At 33.8% G+C, this 22,057-nt stretch overlaps 1 protein-coding gene and 1 pseudogene across 5 annotated transcripts; one reads left to right on the top strand and one right to left on the bottom strand.

Moving 5' to 3' along the window:
* Positions 1-2,061: 2,061 nt before the first annotated feature.
* LOC111276068 (DEAD-box ATP-dependent RNA helicase 10-like) lies at positions 2,062-15,636 on the top strand. Of its 5 annotated transcripts, none has more exons than XM_089754251.1 (13): positions 2,062-2,382; positions 2,514-2,631; positions 2,704-2,773; positions 2,987-3,049; positions 3,759-3,833; positions 4,307-4,426; positions 6,225-6,266; positions 6,358-6,432; positions 10,032-10,178; positions 10,335-10,472; positions 10,661-10,772; positions 10,860-10,948; positions 11,362-15,636. In XM_089754251.1, the coding sequence occupies exons 1-13, from the start codon at positions 2,244-2,246 to the stop codon at positions 11,476-11,478; spliced, it is 1,305 nt and encodes a 434-aa protein (XP_089610377.1). In that variant the 5' UTR covers positions 2,062-2,243; the 3' UTR covers positions 11,479-15,636. The 5 variants fall into 5 exon arrangements, with proteins under 5 accessions (XP_089610377.1, XP_089610376.1, XP_089610378.1 ...); XM_089754250.1 differs by having other exon boundaries at positions 2,484-2,631; XM_089754253.1 differs by having other exon boundaries at positions 2,241-2,382; positions 2,514-2,614.
* On the bottom strand, positions 13,419-17,586 carry LOC149511568 (1-aminocyclopropane-1-carboxylate oxidase homolog 12 pseudogene; annotated as a pseudogene).
* Positions 17,587-22,057: the final 4,471 nt, after the last annotated feature.

Below are 22,057 nucleotides of genomic sequence, written 5' to 3'. Positions count from 1 at the left end.
TCGTGATAGAGTAGTAGCCACTCACATTAGGTTTGGTTATAGCAAGTTACATAAGGCCAAATCTAACAACATGTAAGTTTGCCAAGGCTTGGTAGGAGTAAGCAAACCTAACTAGGATCTATCTAAACAAAGGCAACAAAGAAGTCCAATAAGTGGGCAGACTAAAAGAGAAGGGACGTGCAGTTTCAAGTGGGAGAGTTGGTCTTGGTGAAGCTGAACCTCATTATGCATGACAAGGGTTTGCATAAAGGCCTAATTTGAAGGTATGTGGGACATTTTAAAGTTCTAAAGAGGGTAGGCAAGATTGCCTACAAGTTGAATATGCCACCAAAATTGAAAGTACACTTGATTTTTCATGTCAGCATGCTTAAGCCTTTCCATGAGGACCAAAAGGACCCAGGACGGGCAGTGTCACAGCATGCATCATTAAGAGCCAAAGCAATATATGAAAAAGAGGTTCAATGCATTCTTATTAACTGGGTTGTGAGGTGGCAAAGTTATAAACTAAGATAGTAATAATTGGTGTAATGGAATTGGCTTCAAAACAATAAAGCTAGTTGGGAGCTAATTGGGAGCTAGCTGACGATCAATGGTAGTTCGAGGATCAGATCAAGCAATTCCATGCAAAAGATGCAATAAAGATATCATGAGATTGGGTGGGAGAGAATGCCACATACCGAACACCAACAATCAAGGCTTAAGCATTAGAGACAGAACCTGAGGTTCAAGCGATAATCATGTTAAAAGCATCAGGACCATCCACACTGCAACCAATTCTACCCACAACACCAAGTTCAACCCCCAACATACCCACACTATATCTATAAAGGCCTAGGAGAGTGGTGCGGACCCAAAACCATTTAGAAGAGTCAAGGCTCGAGAATATTCCCTGAAGGTGCTACAACATACCCTTAAATCAGGAGAGGATCCAGTCAATCCCTAGGATTAGGGAGATATGATTGTATTTTGATTTTAAACTTGTAATCCCTTGATATTAGGAACTATTATAGCAGTACTAGGCCCTCAAATGTAAATAAAGGGCCACATTACCTTCATTTGTATCATCCAACACTTGTCAAATACAAAAAGCATTCTAGTGTATTCTTTTATGTGCTTACCTTTCGTATTCTGCCTTTCAGTGTTCTTTAAGTGCCTGCATACTTGATTTTGTAGGTTGATTTAGGCATATGGAATCAATTCCCCGAATAAGGTCGCGCAAGTTTGGCTTAAGACCAGAGCCCATCACATAAACATATGTCTGACACGAAAAACATGTTTAGAAAAATGTCATACGGACACACGTTTAACATGTGATATGACACGAAAAATACGTTTAATTTAATGTTATTATACGAGTACACATGTAACATATTTAACATGTTTAACATATTTTTTATATTTATTTTAATTTTTAATTTTTTAATTATGATACTTAATGAACTATTGAATACTATATAAAGATTATTTTAAATATTTAATTATGATACTCATTCAATAATTATTATAAAATTATTTTTTATATTAATAATATAAATATTAATAATTATTATATAATTATTTTTTATATTAATAATATAAATACTATAAACATTAATATTAATCCTATATAATATTGTTTTGTTATTTAATCTTTAATGGTTCATTATTTTAAATTTGATATTAAAAATTAATATAATTATGTAATATATCTCAAAATTTAAATATATTTTAAATGCTTATTAAATGGATATGAAATTTTTTTATTTTTTAATATACAAGTATTTTTTTTTATTTTATTAATATATCAAGTTTATTAAGTTATAAATGATAAATAGTTTATAATTATATATTATTTTAGTTGTATTTTTATATATATATTCATATTAATTATGCTTATTTATGTATATTCATATTATTCGTATTATATTTAAATAAATTAATTATGTACATATTAATTATACATATTATTGTAAAACATATAATAAATATATTATATTCATATTTAAAATTTAAATATATTTTATAATTTATGTCATATTTATATTTTAATAGTTTATATTATTAGTATTGTCAAACATGACATGGAACACCGCGGGGAATACTAATTGCCAGGTGGCGACGCAAAACCCTTGTACAGATTTTCTGTCCCACAAGTCCACAACCGCCAAACAGAAAAACCCTAGCAGTTTGAACCCACGCACCACCGCTTAACTCTCTGTCCTACACGCGCCGTCAAGTAAAAGCTTCTTCAAACTTGAACAAAGATGGCTGAAGAAGAGAAGGAAGAAATTAAGTCTTTTAAAGATTTAGGTTTATGCGACGAATTAGAGGAAGCCTGCGACAGTTTAGGTTGGAAAACCCCTACCAAAATCCAAGTCGAAGCCATTCCCCATGCTCTCGAAGGTTCACTTCTTACGATCGCCGCCTTTCCTTTATCTTTTAAATTGTTTTAAATTGAATTTTTATCTATTTTTTTAAATTTTGTTTGGATTTTTGTATTGTAGGGAAGGATTTGATTGGACTTGCCCAAACAGGTTCGGGTAAAACAGGGGCGTTTGCTCTTCCCATACTGCACGCCCTTTTGGAATGCCATGGGAAACAAGGATATAAATCTGCACCTGCATTTTTTGCTTTGGTGCTTTCCCCAACACGGTCTGATATCGGAATGAAAAATTTCTTTTATTGTTGAGTTTTGTTAGTTTAATCAATAATTTGTTATTGCAGGGAGCTTGCTATTCAAATTGCGGAACAATTTGAAGCTTTAGGATCTGGGATTAGTCTAAAATGTGCTGTGGTAAGCTTCCAGTCGAAATACACCTTATTGTTAGTTACTTTAAAATGGTTTTTGTTGGCTGTCTAATAGGATTGAGATTTCATTTTTGTTTGGTTCTTAATTTATTCTTTACATGTTGAAAATTTTGTCTGACAGACTTGTTTGCCTCTTATTTTATGCTTTTTGTAAATGAATTTTTTCTTTTGCTTAAGTTTTGGTTCTTAATTTTGAAAGCTTGTTGGAGGAGTGGACCTAATGCAACAACAAATTGCCATTGGAAAGCGGCCACACATCATTGTAAGTTCATCTGTTCTCCTCATGCCATATTATCTAAAACTTTTGTGCTATGAAGCTAATTTGAGCCGAAACAGTCCAAGTTAAGTAGACCTATGTGAGAAGTTTTGATTGTAATTATAGAGCTCCAGATAAAAGTAAAGACTAAAATTGATTGTAAGCCTATGAGTGTTAAGTTTATTGATACCTTCCTTAAGTTGTTTATGTTCTAAGATGCAGTGACAAAGACTATGCTAAGTGGTTTCCAGTATACTTATGCTTGTTTAACCTGTGGCCACCGTAGTCCTTTTCTTTAATCTTGGTCGACTGGTTGACTGCTGTATATGGGTGACTCTCCCTTGTATGACACTAATGTCATCTGGGTTAGCAAGGACCTCCAGTTTTCTTTTATGATTTACTTGCAAAGCATTAGGATCAGGGCTATGGAGCTTAGTGTTGCTATGCCCGTGAGTTTATTTAGATGATATTATGTGTTTCTATGTTCATGTTGATGGAAAAACTTTATTTAGATTTTAAAAGATATTCTGTTAATGGGAATAACCATCCTTAAAAGGAAAACCCTGAGAGAAATATATCAGTATCCTGTTGTTTTGAGTAGCTACAATTTTTAGGACTGACATAGACAACTGATGAAGAAATAAGTATCTAAGAGAGAAGAATACATCTGAATATTGTTTTTTATGATACCTGAAATTTAATCGTTACCCTCTAGGTTGGGACTCCTGGACGCCTTGTGGATCACCTGACCAATACTAAAGGTTTTTCCCTTCGCATGCTGAAATATTTGGTAAGAGTTTCTTCTCCTTCTTCCTCCATATTTTTTTCTCCATTTTCCTTGGTTGGAGTGGTTGAATTCAATATCCATGATCATGTTCCTATTTTGTGAAGGATTTTTTAAAATCTTTTTCCACCCTTCCACTCGAGATATCCCTTCTTTATCTTTTTAGCTATAATAAATATATTTTATTTTATGTCTTAACGGTTTCAGCGCTTACACCATCTGTTAGATTGCTTTTCCATTGTTCACTACCAAATTCTACTTTGGTCGTCGTCAGATTGACCTCGATGATATGAATGCCAATGTCTTGCATGGCATTTTAAAACAGATTCAATGCAGCCATATTAGAGTTGTTGCTTGATATAGTTTCATATTATTGACCTGGATATGAGTAATAAAATTCCTATTTCCTTACATTCATCATTGACTGTTAGATATGTATGTATATGTACTGCTGAAATAATATGTGCATGTATTGGCAGGTATTAGATGAGGCAGATAGGTTACTGAATGAGGATTTTGAGAAAGCACTTGATGATATTTTGAATGTTATTCCTCGTGATAGGCACACATATTTGTTTTCTGCAACCATGACCAAAAAGGTATGTATTGAAAGTAAAAAATATTTAATGTATTCAATAAGAAACATGTACTTCATATTCCATTTTCCATTTCATATCATTAATTACCATTGTGGATATGGAGGAAAACTATTAGAATAAAGACTTCCTTTTGTCATGCTTACTGAGAATATGATCTTGACTTGAGCACATTGGTGCAATATGATCTATATACCTAACCCTATGTAACCTAATCAAGGGCTTAGTTTGATTTTGTTGGTTACTGTTAGTCCATATCTGTGCAAAAAGCTGCAAGTAGTTGTTGGCTGCATTTTGTTGATGTTCTACTTGTATGCACATGATTTCTTATTAGGATTTGAAATTCTTTATACATTATTCACTTTGATCATGTGGATAAGGATGTTTCTGTTTTTCTCCTTTCATTTTGCTCTGGTCAGCATTCTGCCATCAGGGAACATCTGTTGCTCCATCTAGAGCATATTTATTTGCCACAAAGATATTTACCAGATACTAAAAATCTCTATAGTCTGTAGACTGTAGTATTTGTGAAGATATGTCAGTTCTATTAACTTGTGAAAATTGATTATTCTTGGCCTGAGCCTGGTTTTGCCAATGAATAATGGTCTTTTTAAAGTGATAATTACAAACTTTATCCTTCAAATTCTATTCAAATTGTAATTTATTATAGTTTCCAAGTGTCATGTTTCTTCCTTATTGATAACAAGTAATGGTTCACAAATTGTTGGCAATTACCACATGAATGGCAAAGGGAATCATACAGTCACTAATTAATTTTTGTTTCACACTCTATCCGAAGGTCCACCCCCCTCTTTTTTATTGCTTTAATTTCAATTTCATTTATGCAGTAGAAAGAACCAAATAAGGTGATTAAATTGCAAGATTAACTTAGTGTAATGAAATTTCTCAAATTGTGCATTAGTTTGAAGATAGCATAATTGAATATGTTGACAGCTTTACATTTCATTTGGTTTGAATTATTATTATTATTTTTTAAATTTTGTACGAGAGGTCAGGCGAAATTTGAACTAGATGTTATGATACTATTTTGGGCTTCGCTAAGTAACTAAGCATAAAATAAGCATGTATAGTTAAGAACTTATAACTAATTCTGTCACATTTTATGATATTCATATATACCTAACCAAAGCATAGTGTATTAAAAAAATTAAGTATTATTTAATCTATAGTTTATTTTTTAGATGTATATGAGCAATGTGCTGTGCTGCACATTTGACAATGCTCTGTAGCCTCTAGTTATTTCTATAGTACATATGAATAGCCCACAGCATAAATATTACCGTTTTTAGATGTTTAATACTTGTAAGTAACATTCCAACTTTCCATCTAGTGTGCAATCCTATATTCAGTAACATTTTGAATAGGCAATATACTGAGTCAAAAGGGGAAAGTAAAGCTTTCTTCTCATAATTTGTCAGATAAAAATTTATTGAGGAAAGCTGGTGCTGAAGGAAATTTATTGAGGGAAAGCATGTGTTAAAGGTGAATAGAATCATTTAGCTAAAATTTGAGACTGTATGTACCAGTATTAATGCCAAAATCTGACATTAACCATCAATGCCATTTTAATCAAACTTATTTGGATCGGTCCACCCATATATAGGATGATTTATTTTTTGAGAAGGAATCTAAAATGGAAGTGCAGAATCATTTTTAGAGCACATCTATGAGAGATGCGTGTTCATTACACAGTATCTTCACAATTTTATCTGATTTTTGCATTATGTATGGCTTTACTTCGCTGGTGAAAGTTACACCATAATATTTGTTGATGTTGCAGGTGAAGAAACTACAAAGGGCATGTCTGAGAAATCCTGTGAAGGTTTGATCATACTATTTATGCAAAAAATTTTCAGCAATCTTCATTTTATTTTTAATGTTTTAAAACTTTGTGTTTGTTCTTTCTTTTTCAGATTGAAGCAGCATCTAAATATTCCACTGTTGACACATTGAAGCAGCAATATCGCTTTATACCTGCAAAGTACAAGGTGCCTAATCTTCTTAGGATTAATTTTCTTTCAAATATGTGAAATGTCACATGGATAATCATCTTTGTGATGGTTGTTATGATGGTTTTGTACTGAAATTCTATATATTTTTGAGAGAGATCAAGTTATTGAAAAGGATTGAGGGAAACTTTTTGGTCCATGTTAAACTAGATGGACTCTTTTTAGTCTTGTGAATGCCATTGAGTTTGTTAGAGTAGTTTTATGAATATAATATATGAATTACCCAAGTATTTGTCCAATGGTACTGCCTGTGTTATAGGCCCAATGTAGTACTACTTGTGACCAACAAACAATACTCTTTATAATCTTCTAGAATACTTATCCTGCAGTCTAGGTAGCAAACTTATTTATGAGGCCTAGATGTGGTCACTATAACACCTTGTGCTCGAAGGTTCTAGAATAGGATTTGGAGGTTTTAGCTTGACAACACCTGCCTATATCTTGTACACTATTAGGAAGGCTTTAGACATTCAATGCTCTAGAAGGTCTATAAAAGACCCGTAGGATGACTTTAGGGTTGGAGTGTTCTAGAGTTCTTGTAATACACAGCCACTTTAGCCATGGTTATACGTTGTAAAGGACCTTTCCTATATAATGGGATCCCCTTCATTTTTACAACAGCTAGTTTAACAATATATACTTGGCACTTACACTCTCTTGCTTTTGTTTTGCTCTAGCAATCATCTAGTGTGAGTGCCAGCACTATATAGTTTTGAGTAGAAGTCTAGTGTGTCGTTAACAGAGGGTGACTTAGGCATACTTGGGTGTGGTATTTGGCCTATGTGGGCTACTTAAGCTTGCATCCACTTATTGCATTAGGTATGCAACAATGCTCACATATGGGTGCTACCGTACCTGCACCTAGGGCCTTCTAGATCCTTTTGTTGTTTGGATTATAAGTGGATGGACGACAAAACCTAACTACAAAATTCTCTAAAACCTTTTACAAGGCCAACCTTGTAGTCTAATAGCAAAAGGATATAGAAGACTAGGATTTGGGCACTGTGGCACCCTCATGCAGGGAAGGTTCAGGAACACTATAGCACTAGAGCCTTCCTATGTGTCTTGTTGAGACCTTCTAAAGCTTTAGGTCAACACCAAATAGTGCTAGCAGTTACACTAGAGGATTGCTAGAGCAAAATGATAGCAAGAGAGTGTGACTGCTTCTAAGTGTATAATATTGAATGAGTTGCTATATCAACGTAAATAGAGGACTCTTTATATATGAGAGGTCCCTTATAATGTGCGGTTAGGGTTAACCAAGTGGTTGAGTATTATAAGGTTCCCGAACACTCCAGCACTAGAGGCTTTCTTAGGGTCTTCTGCAAACCTTCTAGAGTTTGCAGTGTCTAGAAATTTCCTAGTACTGTACAAGATATTTACAAGTGGATGTTGTCAGGCCAACACTTCCATACACTTTTCCAAAACCTTCTCGAATAAGGGTGCTATGGTGTTTGCACCTAGGGCTTTCTAGATCCTTTTGTTGCCTGGACTACAAGTTAAGCCTTCTTAGGGTTTTAAGCTTCGGAGAGTTGTGTCTGCAAATTACATGGGGATCACAAACTGTGCATCGCAGTCGTGCTGCACAGCCACTCACATCTAGTGCTGTTGTAGCAGGCTATGCGGGATTAAATCCATCAGCATGTAGATTTGCCGAGCTTTGCCAGGAGTTGATTGACTTGGTATGAGCTTGTCTAAACTCTCACTTGCTGTTCTCTTCTAGTTGCCCGTGGCAGCAGTTCGACCGCTTGCAGTGTCACTGTTCTTTTTTTTTTTTTTGTCTCTTCTTTCTTCTCTTTTTCTCTTCCAAATCCCTCTCCAACTTCCTCACACCTCTCTTTTCGATCTGCTTCTTTTGTTGGCACTATCACTGCTTTGGCAGCATCTTTTTTGGTGGGGTCTTTGCTAACAAAAGCTAACTTAGCTATATTTGGATTTAAGTATTTAGCCTAAGATTGCACAACATGGGCAACTTAAGCTGCCAACTTGTGACACATGCATATCCCTGATCTGAGTTAAAATCTCCCATATATATATATATATGATGTGAGAATAAATATGGTTTCCAGATTCACCTCATTTCTTAAATCGTCCCATCACATTCTATTATTAGATGATGAGAACTTGTGATTCATATGGTTTTCTCATGTTGGAGCCTATTTTTATTAAAAGTGGTTTCAAAAATGAAAAGCAAAATAGTCTAATATTATTGGAGAAGGGTCTTATGGAGGTACATAGAGCTATAGTTAGGATCTGTATATCAAGGCTAGGATATATTTGCTAGCAAAGGTTGGAAGCTAGCAAGCTGCCAACAAAGTTAGGATAAAGTTTCCAGTTGATGACATAAATTCTAGCAGCAGTACTATAGAAAACTAATATTTCAGCTGGTTGCATTATTCACACCTGAGTAATCAGAAAGTTCTTACGGGTTGGTCATGGGATTATTGGCTATAGGAGTAGTCTAATATTGTGTTGCTTGGAGCATCCATTTTTAGTTGATTTATATATTGTTCAGACTTGACTTTTGGTGAAGTACTGTGTAAACATGGCTTGACATAGATATGGGTACCGGGTCTGATGGTTTCACCAGATTTGGTAGGCAACAAAAAGCTAGAAATTTTTTCAAAATCGGCGCCCTACCTAGAGCTTTCTTGTTTACTTTCCTCACCTTTCTGAAATTGCATGCATCCCATAGAGCAAACAGATAAAATTTGTTCTTAATAAAGGAAAATGAAAAACCAAGATGGAAAGGGACACTATTTTTGGAAGGCTGTTATGGCCTAGAGTCACAGAAAAATGAAGCTGGATCTGGAAAGAATGATGAGATTGAGACAGAAAAGAAAGTAATAGAAAAATATCCATAAACGAGATTGTGCTGGGGTGGGGGAATGTGAAGGTTGGGCTTTAATATTTTATAGATTGGGTCTGAATTCTGTCAGCTGTTCTGCCAGCATATTTTTCCTTTTGCTTTGATTATCATATGGGGCTGTTTACATAGTTTGACCAAATTCAGTGAATGAGACTTGAAACTAGATGGTATTTTGTGCTTTAATTTATTTTTGTTCTTTAGGCTCGCAAGTGGTTTGATTTAATGATTTTGTTTTGTTTTTAAGACTCAGCCAAAATACTAGTATTATGTATAACTTTACATCTTAGTACCATTGTTTGAACAACTAATTTCCACACCCATACTCTTTCTTGACCTCTTTATAGCGGTATACAACTTTCTATATTTCCAGGAAACTGGCATGTTAGATACTTATATTCATTCCCACACTCCAGTTTGAGCAACATAGGTTATCACATGAACTAGGGCTGGGCATCTTGGACATACTTCAAAGATTAAAATAAGTTTCCATTTGTGCTAATAGGTATGAGTTTTCATGCCATATCATTGCATGCGTTGTGGTTGAATAGGGAGTTTACTTTTTGTAGCAGGCAACTACATGGTAATCTAGCCATGGTAATCCTTTTTTGTTAGTTCTGGAAATGGACAAAGCTTGAAAGATCTTATCATTATTGCATTTCTATGTCCCGTTAAATGTCTATTTATATATTTTATTTTTCTGTGATTGCAGGATTGCTATCTTGTTTACATTTTGACTGAAATGTCAGGATGTACATCTATGGTTTTCACTCGAACATGTGATGCAACTCGTCTTTTATCCTTTATTCTTCGGAATCTTAATATACGGACCATTCCCATTAGTGGTCAAATGACTCAGGTATGTCTTTATTTTGGTGATGTACTGATTGATGCTTTTGCTCGACAAATGTGGAGTGCAACCTTCCCTCCTAGTGCAACCGACATCTTGAACCACTCCCCTCTTTTCTTTCTATTATTATTTGCAAGAACTTTGTTAACATAATGTATTTGACAGTCAAAGAGGCTTGGAGCCTTGAATAAGTTCAAGTCTGGGGAGTGTAATGTTCTTGTTTGCACTGATGTGGCTAGTAGAGGACTTGACATTCCATCTGTGGATATGGTTATTAATTATGACATCCCTACAAACTCTAAGGTTAGACTTACACTATCTTTTTATTTGGTTTAACTTGTTTCAGCCACGTCAGACCTTGAAAAAACTATGCATTCGTTTATTCTATCAATTGATCTGGGTTTTTAAAAAGATAGTCATAAAATCTTTGTGCTAGTTCTTTTGCTGCCCTTTTTTCTTCCTCTTTTTGGCTAATTTTTAAGAGAGTACAGGATTACATCCATCGAGTGGGTAGAACAGCTCGAGCAGGACGATCTGGTGTTGCAATCTCACTAGTGAATCAGTATGAGCTGGAGTGGTATCTGCTGATAGAAAAGCTTATTGGTATGCCACAGTAGCTAAATTTGTTGCTTGGATGTTGCTTGAGTAGCTTGTTCATCAGACTAACGTTTTTTGTTATCTGTATTCCAGGAAAAAAGTTACCTGAGTATCCTGCTCAGGAAGAGGAAGTCTTGCTACTGTTGGAAAGTGTCACAGAAGCCAAAAGACTATCGCAGATGGTAATCAAAGTTCCTTTTTATTTTTATCTATAATGTTATGTTATTTGATTTGATTATACCCTGCATTGAAAGCACTTTCTATGTTTCTGCTTTATCTTCTTATTGTTAGTGTTCTAATCATTTGGTTTGTGGAAGTAATAGCTAGATCAGCTTGGTCTTGTGCTTATATAATAAGTTTGGTTGCTTTGTTCTAGTGTTTGATATTTTACCTGAAGATGTAGTTTTTCTTGCTTCTTTTATTTCACCTTAAGAGTTGATTGTGTTTATTTCCTCTTTGCGGTGGAGTCACCCTTTTGCATGTGTTCCTGGTTCTATAGTATTTTGATTTTAATTTGAATTTCAAAGCATCTTTTTTTTAACTCCTTTCTTGGATAACACATTTTTTCTAATTAATGAAATTTGAACATCTACAGAAACTTAAAGAAATTGGAGGCACAAAGAAGAGAAAGGGTGGAGATGATGATGAAGAAGATGTAGAGAGATATCTAGGCATAAAAGGCAAGTCCTCCAAGAAATTTAAGAAAAAATGAGACTGGATGCTTTTGATGTTATTCTTGTCTTTTGATGTTATTCTTGTCTCTGGTTAACTTGGCTCTGACTAAGATGGTGGATTCAGGTTAGCTTAAATTTTGATAGTGTAAGATATTCGACATTACCTTTATTCGGAAAAGTAAAATAAAAAATGGAAAGAGAATAAGGGAAGAATTCTATTTCTTTTATTTTTCAACTTTATTTTGGAAAGGGGGGGCGGGGTGAAGGTATTGTAGAAAACTCAGATTAAATGAATTACATGTGTATTTCCTTAATAATCTTGTTATAAAATTTTATTAGTGACAGTTTTCTAAATCATACTATCTCCTTTATCATAGTGGATAAAATGTGAAAGGAAATTATGACTTGCCTGTGTTAATGCATGCCACCAGCTTTCATCTTGTGCCAGAATTGAATTCTCCCTGAGATTCATAGTTGCATTAGTTATAGCTTTCTTTGTTTGATTCAGAATCGCATTACTTATAGCTTTCTTGTTCATAGACAAAGCCGGTTTGGAATTTTTTTTCATTCCATTGCCAATTCTATAGAAGTGTAATAATAACAGCACCCTGAACTTCTGATATGATTGTGATTGTGGTTATGATTGTGATTGTGATTGTGATTGTAATTGTAATTCTAGCATGATGAAAGATAGAAGCTGCAATTGCAGTTTATGAGTTCATATTTCGTGCATGGGTCTTTAGGAAATTATTTAATGTTGCCTAAAATTAGATAGCAAGTTTTATTGCAATTATTATGATTTTGCAATCACAATTTCAACAGTATAATTGATAATAGAGTTTGAGGAGAGTGAATAAAACTTTCATAAGAAATCAGAAAACAGTATAAATTGATGAAAAAAGAGTTAACCAAACAAGTGAGAATGGAAGAAAGTACACAAAGATTTCTTATTCTTGGATGGTTCTTCATCCTATTACCAGAATAGAAGCTGAAAGCTTTTCATATTAGCTCTTAGTTACAAACCCAAAGATTTTACATAAATAGGAGACTATAAATAGGTTATTATAATTTAATTTTGAATTTGGCTTCTACATTTTCAATTTTATTGATTTTTGAATGAAATAATGAAATTGATGAAAGTTTGTTACTTGCATTAATATAATATTCCATGAAAATTTTTAATTATGTTATTTTTAATTCAAAAATCAATAAAATTTAATGTCTAGTGCCAAAACTCAATAAAAATTAAAATATAATGACAAAATTCAATATATCGAATCATAATAAAGTGACAAATTTTATTTGAATCCCGTGATTATCTGAGCATATCTTAAATTTGCCGAGGATTTTAAGAAATTATAATATAACATTAGGTTTCAAATAAACTTGCCAATGAAGTGAGTCAAGCTTTGGGTAAGATTTTTTAAGTTCAAATCCGCCAATAATTTTAAAATATTTAAAAATATTAAATGTTAATATAACAATATCCATAATATTTTAATAATTGTCTTAAATGAGTATTTATGGATGGTTGAGCCCTGTATAAGTGCTTTGAGGTGCTAGTCATCAGGTTTAGTGTGACCTGCCCTAATTCATGTACAACTTAGCTTTAAATAAGACATATAACAATTAGAGTTTAATTTTTTAAGATTTTTTTATAAAATTATAAGTACAAGAGAAATTATAATCATAATCAAATATTATATTTACATATAAAAAAATAAATGAAAATAGAAAGTTGAACCAAACTCCTTTACAATGAAACTTAAACCTAAAACCCTAAGATTTTAAAGTCTATTCTTTACCACTAAACCAAAATTTAGTGGATTTTATTTTAATATTTAAGATTCAAATCTTGAAAAGGAGAAAGGGAGGTTTAAACATGGGATGGCTTTATTCCTTTATGTAACTCAAATCCATTGAATTTCACTATACCAAAAAGAAAACAAGATCTAACACTTTGGAATTAGGCCATAAATTAGGAGGAAATCTTAAAATGAGAAAGGACATGTCGTCCATTTAACCTGAAATAGGAAATATATTACTTGAAACTAGTTCCTTTGTATATGGGTGGATCCTCCTGAGACAGGAGCTCCTTTGCTGGTCCATACGGTTTATCTCTGTAAGCAGGAGTTGGAACAAAGAAACATGCAGCAGAGATTCTTGGACCCAGTCTTCCAGCCATTACTCTAGGTGCAACACTTTTGAACCTGTCATTTGATACAATCTTCGAAACAGATTTTTCAATTGAATATTATATGTTATCATATTGGAAAATGGAGCTATTTTTGTTAAGCATAATAGTTCTACAAAAACATAATAACTAGCTAGAAAGATTCAAAGATCTAAGCATCTTTTATTTGACAAAAATTGGAAGAAAAATATGAACCCAATTTTTTATTCTTTTTTAAACAATTCGGTGAGGGAATCCAAAATATTATTTGGCCTAATTCCTACTCGAGTGATTTTAAAAACATATTTATTTTATATTTAATAATATATTTAAAATTTTATTTTTGAAGTGATGAATTTTGAACTCGATAAATTTGATTAAGGAATTATACATCTACTATGAGCCAAATGTTCAGGGTGCATAATTAAAAAGTTTATAATTAAGTCATCGTGTATATATATATTTGCCCTTATAAAAGAACAATTTACTATACTATTGAAGTTATATTAACATTCATAGGTAAAAAGTCTCCATGGCGTGGGAGAAGTGGGAAGTCTTGGTTTTTCCTTGAAGTTCTTCCCAGGGTTTTTGCTTTCCTTAAAACCTTTGGGTAGTTAGTTTTATGTTTAATTTTGGTTGTTTTGAAAGAGTTGTGGTAGGTTTTTTTTATAGTTCTAACGATTAGAAGCAGCTTTGAATGGCGGATGAGTTGGACGATCCATGGAGGCATCTCTTCTTTACGGAAGAAGAATTATTTGTTCAGCCAGAAGAGAGTATTCTAGAGGAGGCAAGTGATGATGAAAATAAATGGATGATAGGAAAACTTCTAACGACAAGATCCTTCAACAAAGAAGCCATGATGAGCATACTGAAAGGTATTTAGAGGACTACCAAGGAGGTTGAGATCATGGTTCTGGAGGATAACGTTTTTCTCTTCAAATTCGCGTCAGAAGTGGATAAAAACAGGGTGCTTGTCAGGGCCCCATGGTCGTTCGATAAGAACCTATTATTAATGGATGATTATAAGGAATCTATGTCCTGCAAACTACAATTTCCTCAAAGCCAGCTTCTGGATTCGTATTTATGGCCTTTCTTTGGATGTGAACTCCGGAAATAGCAGTATGTTTGGGAGAAAAACTAGGTGAGTTACTGAAGTAGACGCAGGACTAGAGGGAGGGGGTCGGTCCAAATTTGAGAGATTTCCAGTCAGCATTGACATTCGGAAGCCATTATGAAGGGCAGTTTTAATTAAAGGGAAGAAGGACAAGACATCCTAGGCAGATCGAGGTACGAATGTATGCCCAATTTCTGCTACATCGGTGGTAGAATTGGCCACCTTGACACGGAATGTGATAAAGATCCTAAAACTGATAAGGGTGGCAAAACAAACACGCAGTATGGGGACTGGATGCGAGCATCCTCATTGAAAGGAAAACCGACCAGAGGAAAGGGATCATCTTTCCTGGCGACGAATCGAGCTATAATAGAGGGGGAGAGTAAATCGGGAAAGGGTTCGATGGGTGTTATAAGGGAGATTTCCTAGGGGCCATCGCTGTAGAAGTGGACCGAGTTCTTGACCCTGTCATCATCGAAGCCTTTAGCTGAGGCAAAGGCAGTGGAGCTTGCAAAAATCCTGGTCTAGGAAGAAGTATGTCTTGAAGAGGATGCCATAAGAGTGATTAATGGATGTAAGGTGGGTGTCAAAGATCTGTCTTATGTTGGGAAAATCTTGTCTGAAGTAAGGAAAACGGAAAGTTTATTTAAGTTCTTCGCAGCGGACCATGTGAAGAGAGACGCAAATAGAATAGCTGATTTTCTGGCTAAACATGCTCTTAATGTATAAGTTCAGAGGAGAGATGGAGAGGCGAATGCCACTCCATTATTCAAAGTTTGGTTGTATCTAACTATCTTTATTTGAGTTAATGCTACCAATTTTCTGTTTCAAAAAAAAAAAAAAAATCATAGGTAAAAAAGTTTTCACGAGTTAGTGAATTATATATCTTAAATAAAACTCTTTTTTTAACTCCTTATTTACCACCTTTAAGTTGCTAATCTTTAGAAACCCTTTTTCAATTTCAATTAAATCATTGAATTAATATATACCTGCAAAAGGTCACCAATATTGGCAATTAGATGTCCATGGCGATGTGGCACACCAACCCACTGGTTTTGATGAAGAACTTGGAGGTCATCAATATTGTCTCCCAAAAGTATAGTTAAAAAATATGCATCAATATGGCTGGATGTGCCTAAGGTCAGCTCAGGCTCAGGACAAGCCGTAATAATGGCATGCAAAGAGAGCACTTTTCCTGGCTTCAATGCCTGCAAGGTAATCACTGCTTAACATCTCCTTGAGTTGGGAGTATACGTTTCATATATTTACTCGTGGCCCTTCTGCAAAACCAAATTATATCACATAAACTAAAGCATAATTTTCTTTATGCAATCGAGCTGTTATTTTTCTGATTAAGGAATCGGACCCTTTATCATAATTATACTTGATCCAAAAAAATAAAAATAAAAAATAAAAAAATTCTTGCCTTTGACATGCAAGCTTGAGGAATAACTTTTTCGTTTAATTGTCCATCAGGAAATTCACATGCCATGCTATCTCTCCAGACTGTTACCTTTACATTGGTATTATAATCAAAAAGCCTCTGTCCAGTTTCCTTACAATTCCTTCTTCACCTGTTGAGGTTGCTCATGGAATTGACGCACACCATCTAGCATATTTTCCATTATGGTAATTGGAACTCCACGATTGACCATTCGGAAGATGCCCCATGTTTAAGTTGCATCATGTATGACATCCACAATTTCCCTTCTGCAGTCACTTTCAAAGACTTTGAGGTCAATTACAGGAATTTGAAGCTTCGTATCTATGGCATCTAGGGAAGCATTTGGTATTCTCCGGTGGATGGATTAAGATATTGGGAATCCTGGTAATTCCGTAATCTTTTAGCTTTTTAACACCAGCTCTGGTTTTGAAGAAAGCCTTCATTTCTTTGGCATGATTGTACCTGGACCAGCAGCTATCAACACTTAAATTGTCAGTTGCAGCGATGGTTTCCATCTGGTTTAAGGTGTAAATGGTTAATTAGTATACATGGTGAAGGAGATGCATGTAATATGGTGAGTAGGTGAGGAATGGTAAGGATGCTTTTATAGTGCAATTGCGAAGAAAGCTTTTTGTTTTCATAGAAGTAGGCCTTACACACTAGCTCAAAACCAAAGTTCAAATGAAAACAAATATAAGTAAACTAGACCAACAACTAAGCCCAAGTATAGCCTTTGAGAAATAAGCCTGTATCAATTGATTGTGGTTGTATTTTGCTTCCGTTCTTGCTCTATTGCTTGCTATTGACTATTGTTTGTTTGCTGGATTGTCTCACCTGAAAAATGTGGTTGTGTCAATTCTCTTGCTTGATTTCCCCTCTCAGAATTGTCTGTTTGATTGAGACTAATTGTGTGATTTCTCTATGGATTGTTTTGTGTGTCCTCTGTTGTTGATTGTCACTGGATTTTCATAAGATCGAGTCCCAATCATGATAGAGTTTAAATTAAAATGGGACTTACCTCTTAGAAAAATTTATCTGTTGAGGGAGTTGATCTAGAATTTTATCTTGTTAACGGATTAATTCTGCTTTTCAATAACAAGTTTGGCTTTATTATTATTTTTTTTTTGTTTAAAAAACCTATGGGAGGCTGTGTCTATCATTAGAGCTCTGAAGGGTACTCATGGGAATGGATAGAGACTAAAGGTGGTCTCAGCAAAGTATGAAAAAGGTAATAAAGATTCATTAGTTATCAAACATCAAAAAAAGAAATGTTAAAGAATGGCTTCAATACCCAAGCACTCAACCATGAGAAAGGACAACCTTCCTATGTAGAAATGGTGAAAAGAAACGTGAAAGTAGACTTCTGAGGAACCTCCAAACGTACAGGAATCAAAGGCGATAGTTACTAGAGAGACATCAGATTCATTCCTTGATGACAACAACCAATCGAATGATTATATAGTCATGAAAGAACAATACCTAGAAATGATTGGTTGAAAAAATGCGTGGTTATGGAGGTAAAAAAACCCACAATCTATCCATAGGCTACAACAACTCTGTAACAGTCATGGAAAGGAGTATGATGTTAGTAGAATTTGAATCCAAGGAGGAAATGATTGGTATGTTAGAGGATGGTAAAACATGATTAGTGGAATAGTTCTTTTGGACAAAACCCTGTAGCTCAGACTTCATCAGCAATGACAAATTTTGTATGGTTAAAGATCGAAGGCATCCCTCTTCTTGCATGGTGCTATGAACTCTTTAAGAAAATAGGGAACCAATGGGGTAGCTTCATAACTATTGGAGGTAGTACGATGAGGAAAAAACGTTTAAACGTGGCTCGAGTCCTATCCCTGATCAAAAAAGATATGCAACTTCCAAGTTCAATCTCTTTAAAATTATCAGAGAAGTCATACATCATTAGCATATCATTAGAAGAAGGTCCTCAGTTCCCTTGGAATATGAGTGTTGAACAAATTAACAATTTAAAGTCTAGCCCATCAGCATCAAGTACAAGTTCAAGTTCAAGCTCTTCAGAAGACGTAATACTGGAAGAAGAATCACAATGTCAGAATTGGAAGGATAAACCAAAAAGTGCAGGCAGTCCAAGAGAATTAGATGAACAGCCAAATGCCGGGACGGGAGACTCGAGCAGACTCAATGAAGTCGTTTCCTTAGAAAGAGTAATACAGCTGGTGCAGCTGTCAACTCGCATCGAATTCAAATAATTTGTTTTCACAAGGTGGTTTCGAAGGTACGGGTCTAAAAGAGCATGACAAACTGCCTTTGCTGGAACAAAAACTAGTAAGGAATAGCGATATACGGGTCGAAGAACAGGATTTCTTTGGAAATGATGGGCCCAACCGGATCCGAGTGGAAAATGAGGATGAGCAACAAGGATGTTCCATTTTAACCCAATCAGACTTGGGCTGAGTGAGGGACCACAATCCACAAACCTAAATTTGGGCCATAGAAGGTGCTGAAGAAGAAGAGCGTGTTCTGAAAGAATCCCAACATAGACTAGAGGCGAATGAGAATCTCGATATAGAGGTTCATTGGAAAGATTCACAGAGAATTTGGGGGCAAGAAAAAAAAAACTAAAAATAAGAGTAGAGACATATTTTCTTGCAGCTGTAGAATTAAGAGAAGAGAAAAGAGGTACTACTCAAGCTGGCAACATGACCAAGAGAGGGAAAAAAATTCTCAAGCAAGGGGATGTCCAAAAGATGCAATTTCTAGAAGCCCTTCTGTCTAATGAAGACATAAGAAATCGAAACAAAGCCCTAAGAAGAGAAGCGGAGCTTGGGCAGATTGGGTAGATTTCTTCTGACTCCCAACTGGCTGACCACTTTTTTATCCATTAACCAATGGAACTTGGACAGTTCATTTCTAACCATGTCGCCATCTGTCTAGGAGGCGATGTTTTTGATTGGGGGCCTAAACCTTTCAAGATTTTCTACCGTTGGCTTGAAAATCGGGAGTTTAACCGATTGGTGGGAGAAAAATGGAATAGCTATCAGCTCCCAAGTTACGTTGGATTTCGGCTTCACCGAAAAATGAAAAGGCTGAAAAGAGACATAGGGCAATGGAAATATTATATGAGAGGAATAGCTGCTTTATTGTGACTCTTAATAAGTAGAGACTAACGAGCTTGAGAAGGAACATGAAGAAAGCCCGGCGAACGTCACTCTTGGCTCTCTTATTAACTAAAAAAAAGCAAAAGCTGTCAAAACTGATCCTAACTCCAAAAGTCATCTAATTAGCTTGAACCCAAGTACAATTTAATCCAATTTTATAAAAATGTAATAACTGAAACTCATCTAAGACAAAATCATTCAAATCCGAATTAATTTAATTTTAAAACGATTTAAATTCGAACTACTCAGAAAATCTATTTCATAATAACTTAAAATTAAATCAATTTGATTTTAAAATTTAATAATTTGAATTTAAAGTGATCAAAACTTGATGATCTGCATTCAAATAACCTGAATATTAAACCCCAAAAACCAAACTTAAAATGATCTTAACCCAAAATATTTGAACTTAAGTCAACCAAAATTTTCTTCAACATGAAAAAACCAGCCTGATTGACTCTAGCCCTAGGGAGACGTGATTTTGGTTCTTGAAGGCTCTAATTTTTGGATTGAGATTGGGTTTTGCTTTCTTATTATTATTAGTTTTTTTTTTTTTTTTGTTTTGAAGTGAACATATAACCGTTACCTTTTATAGTTTAGTAAGCACGGTTTGATGACTGAGTTTCGCTGGAACAAATTCCATGTTTTTTTGTCAAAGTGAGACGAACGGAAGCATGTAGTTTAGAGTATCCGGGAAACACTGATGTGGTTTTTTGTCTTTTTCGGGCTTTTCTTATTTTCTTGCAGCAAAAAGAATTCGCGACAATATTAACTATCCTTTGTTGGAGGAACCTGTTTTACAGCTCCTAGTTAATTAAAAAAAAAGAAAGGAAAATAAGAAAAGAAAAAATAAAGAGTACAAAGATTTTTCACTCTAACAAAAAAGAAAATCATTGATATTTCACGTTCTAATTTTTTATTTTCATTGATTTTACACATGAACATTATTCCTACTATTCATTTAAAAAATCTACTGACTACTTTGCTACACGAACGGAATATTCTTTCTCTCTTTCTTTGGCAACGAATGAATTAAACCGAAACGGAATTATGAAGTCTTGAAAATATTTTTTTGGGCATTTACAAAGTCTTGTACATGCAATAGAAAAGTTGGAGAGCACTTTTGCATAGAGTTGAAGGGCAAAATCAAATATTATCCAAATGAAAAGGATAAAGGAGCCAATTAGGAAAGAGCAAAATCTTTATATGCTTCATTATTATATTATTGTTATTATTGTTATACATATTACATCTCATTCATTAAAATATTGTAAGTTTATATAGAGTTTATTGATCAATTCATAGCATACCCCTGTGAGCAAGGATGTACAGTGAGGGCAATGGAGGCAACTGCCTGCACTGAGATCTTTATATCCTATAAAAATATATTATAAAAATGCTAAAAGATTTTAATTCATTTATAACGCCTCCACTTAAAATAAAAATAAAACACATGATATATGTAAAAGTCAAAAGTTACATTAATTATAAGTGATAGATATATGATAAAGAAAGATTTTAAAATTATTATAAAAAAAAGCAAGTGAATTGATTGTAAAAAATCATTGGTTTTCCTTTACCTTCCCCACTCGTAGCTTTTACATTTTTAAGCGAAGAAAGCAAGAACAATTTTTAACAGAGAGAACCAAAGAAGGAAACTAAAAAATTAAAAGAGATAAAAGAAAGTTATTAAACCAAAAAAATAAATTACAAGTTGATTATCTTCTTCTTCCAACAAGATATTTAAGTAAATAATTTTTTTTTATATATATTTATAGTTAGTCAATCAATCAATGTGGTAGAGTATTTATTTACTATTTGAAATTTGTTATATTGATGAAATAATGTGATCATATTATTGATAGCATGTATATATATATATATATATATTATCATGTTTGAGTTTTTTGTGTCTTTATATTTTTCTTTAATTTTGTTATTACTCATTTAGCTAAATTAACTTTAAGTTTGACAAAAATTAATTTTTATATGTAGATTATAAAACTAGTTAGAAGTTTTATCCAATTTCTTGCATGATAATATGTTTACAATATGGTAATTACATTTTTATTCATATATTTCAAATACAGGGTCGATTGATCTTCGTTACAATGCATAATTGTATTTTGAATGTCTTCTTATTGTTTTTATAAATTATATAAACTAAATTGTTTAATTTAATTAGTTATGGAGAAATATCTTATTAAAAGAAAGTCAATTTTTAAAAAATCTGTCTTAAATCAATACTAATGGCACACAACATTGTACAAAACAAGTTTGTTTGAATTAAACTTAGATGATCTTCTTTTGAATCCCGAGTTACGAAAAAAAAATTGGACTATAATGCTAATGATAGCGACAAGTTTTTGAAGATCTTATTTGCAAAAAGGTCCATATCAATCTTATGATCATAATTTTTTCCAAGGAAAAATTGGAAAGGTATTACGTCATTTTATTCCCACATGGTTTAAAGATTATGCTAATTGGTTGGAATATAGTATAGAGAAGGATGCCGTCTTTTGTTTGTGTTGTTATCTTTATAAAATAGATAATAGAAAGCAAACAAGTGGTGATTGTTTTGTTTTGGAAGGATTCACAAATTGAAAAAAGAAAGAAAGATTTGATATTCATGTTGGAGGTCCAAATAGTGCTAATAACAAAGTTTGAAAGTGTTGCAAGATTTGCTAAATCAAAAACAGTATATTGAATTTGTAAAATAATCCAATCAAGCATGAAAAGATTATTAAGT

Source organism: Durio zibethinus, chromosome 25 (assembly GCF_047325235.1).
Source record: "Durio zibethinus cultivar Kanyao isolate XHJ-2024 chromosome 25, ASM4732523v1, whole genome shotgun sequence".
Classification (NCBI taxonomy): domain Eukaryota; kingdom Viridiplantae; phylum Streptophyta; class Magnoliopsida; order Malvales; family Malvaceae; genus Durio; species Durio zibethinus.
This window is presented reverse-complemented; position numbering and strand designations above follow the sequence as displayed.